Source organism: Mizuhopecten yessoensis, unplaced genomic scaffold (genome assembly GCF_002113885.1).
Source record: "Mizuhopecten yessoensis strain PY_sf001 unplaced genomic scaffold, ASM211388v2 hete_36111696, whole genome shotgun sequence".
Taxonomy (NCBI): domain Eukaryota; kingdom Metazoa; phylum Mollusca; class Bivalvia; order Pectinida; family Pectinidae; genus Mizuhopecten; species Mizuhopecten yessoensis.
In genome coordinates this window covers 1-2,857 of record NW_018484081.1, presented here as the reverse complement: position 1 = coordinate 2,857, position 2,857 = coordinate 1, and the positions used below count along the sequence as shown (strand labels likewise).

Sequence of the window (2,857 nt, the reverse complement as noted above, 5' to 3'; positions counted from 1 at the left end):
AGGTTCGGTATTAGGATGTTTACTTGAACAAAGATGTAAATAACAAATACCAGAGCGAAGAGTGCTAGTACACATTTTTGTCTTAGTTTATCGATTAAGAGATATAACAAAATCAGTTAACAAATACTTGGCAAGAAGTTTAACGGATTCGAACTTCGTTTCTGTTACTTTACAAGACAAAATAAACCGCCATTTTGTCACATCGGCCCCGCATTTAAGATGGACGGATAGTTGAGCATTGAATTGCACAAAGGTCCATATTTAGTTATTTGCTGGCTGATAAAGATCACACGAAAACTGATTACATTTCCAGGCAGATAAGCAAGTCAACATAAACCCACGACAATCATCCACGTGGAAACAACGGTTAGCACAATCTGTTTCCTGCGACACCTGTGCAGTAGCTATTCGTGTCAGATGTTTGGGAACCTCCTCGAGCTTCGGTGGCCAAACACGTTCGAACAGCATTCTTTCGGGATCTTCGGATCTGTACATGTTGACGTAACTGGTATTGAAAACTTCGCTGACAACATAGGCCATCTGAAGTGCTGGCATTGAAAAGAAAACAAGAGAGCTTTAATGCAGGAAACACAATCATTTATAAAAAGATAATGAATATATAGGAGATAGTTTCCTTATCTTAACCCGGAACATACGGACAATACCTTACCAAAGTTTGTATATAAATTATGATAAACCATGTCAATATTTAATTGATTATCATTTTCGATAGGTTCTAATTTATTGCAGTGATTCAACGAAAAACACAAATGTTTAGCTGCATGTACATATTTTGACGTTGGTTGTTTCGAGTAACATTGATTTATACGATGGACGATACCAGCTAGACATTTTTCAATTAATTTCATGTTAATCAGTGTACAGTCTTGTGTAATTCAATTTTTGATAGGGAAAAAAAATGATCAAAAGTGAACCACACAAAAATTATCTATTGATCACATGTGATTAAAATACATGGGTTTTTTTCAGGAGTATATAAATATCATATTTGTGTTTTTTAAAACAATTGTTTTCCTATGAAAACGCAAAGTTCAAATCATACATGTATATACTATCACATCAAAACAATGATGGCATACAGCTTCGATTTACATTGAACATGATATTGCCATATATACTTCAAAACTGTAATTTCTCAAAAAAGTTCATCCGAAACAGCAGTAGGCTCTGACAAATTTCCATGTAAATATCACCGCGAAAAGCTGCAGGCTCCTTTCCGGTGATTTACCCTCAAAAAGTAGCATTCTCTGAACATTACAATAAAACAGCGCAATACATTGACATGATTTGCCTTAAGGCGTTACAATGAAACAGCACGATACTTTGATTAATCTGCCTTAAGACGTTACCATGAAACAGCACGATACTTTGATTAATCTGCCTCCGTGCGTTACCATGAAACAGCACGATACTTTGATTAATCTGCCTCTAAGCGTTACCATGAAACAGCCCGATACTTTGAATAATCAGCCTCTAGGCGTTACCATGAAACAGCACGATACTTTGATTAATCTGCCTTCAGGTGTTACCATGAAACAGCACGATATTTGATTAACCTGCCTCCAGGCGTTACCATGAAACATGTTTCACCATACTTTGATTACTCTGGCTCTAGGCGATACCATGTAACAGCATGATACTTGACCTCCGTCTAATTTGTTCCCGCAATATCAGTTATGAGTGGTCACATTTGGAAATAACGCCTTCCTGACTCTGATATTTATTTGATGCCGATACTTTTTTGGAACTGACATTAACTAAGAACTGATATAAACTAAAAACTAATATCAAATAAGAACTGACAAATACTTTGAGTAGTTGACGCTGACATCTACTAGAAGCTGACATTTACTTAGATCTGACTCTTATTTGGAATAACACTTACATTTTTTGCATATGAATGCGGACATGCGTTCCTCACAGTCCCAAAACTGACGTTCTCCAGTTCCCTTAATAGTTCCACACAAGGGTAAATCAGTATCAGGCATATCTGCAGTGGTATGAAAAAAAGTATGAAATACCTCGTTATGATGGCTAATATCATGAATTGATGTTTTATTTTCAGTTCATATGATTAATGAGAAGTATTTTAGTCATTAACGTGATGATATAACAATATTTCTCGGTGGTATTACTTACTCAGAGATCGCAACTACAAAGCATTTATTACACTTTGAGAAATACAGCAACTAGGATAAGTCTAAAACGAAGAGTAAGAACAGGCTATGTAACAAAGATAATACCTTTATCCAAATAGTCAGAGAGCGATCCGTCGATCCAGCTATACCTCTGTTTTTTACCCTCTGGGTCGAACGTGAAGCCAAGCCATGACAGGTGAGCTTTGTCAGTTCCCTAAAGAAACGATAACAAAAGATCAGTAACATTCGACCCTTAGTTACTATTTTAAACACGTGATCTCCATTCCCGAATATGTGTATCAGAAAACTATTTATGATATATGAATTATCCAAAATAATTAAACGTATTGCTTTTCTGCATCTTGATAAAAAAAAGGAATTTCAAGGGCAGAAAACTTGCATAAGGAACATTAAAAAATGACCTTGTCTTCTTTTTTTGGAAGAAATGAAATCGTGACTAATTAAGCAAGAAGTGTTTTTGTAACTTCTATGAGTACAATGATTGTTTTGATTTGATATTGGACATATAGAGGTTTGCCTGCTATTTTTCATTTTAGAACCATTTTGTTGAAAAAAACGTGGCAAATGCATTTGTTTCTATTTTTCACTACTATCTAAAATCATTACCGTACAACACACTTACAGTATTGTAGGAGGACCATTCTATAAATTCTGTCACCACACAGCTCCCGTGCTAA

The 2,857-nt window shown here is 35.4% G+C and overlaps 1 protein-coding gene across 1 annotated transcript; it reads right to left on the bottom strand.

Moving 5' to 3' along the window:
- Positions 1 to 9: 9 nt before the first annotated feature.
- LOC110444379 lies at positions 10 to 2,373 on the bottom strand (the record flags this gene model as incomplete). Its single annotated transcript, XM_021488761.1, has 3 exons — positions 10 to 548; positions 1,907 to 2,011; positions 2,265 to 2,373. Coding segments are annotated over 3 exons (501 nt in total), but the record flags the coding sequence as incomplete, so codon positions are not given.
- Positions 2,374 to 2,857: the final 484 nt, after the last annotated feature.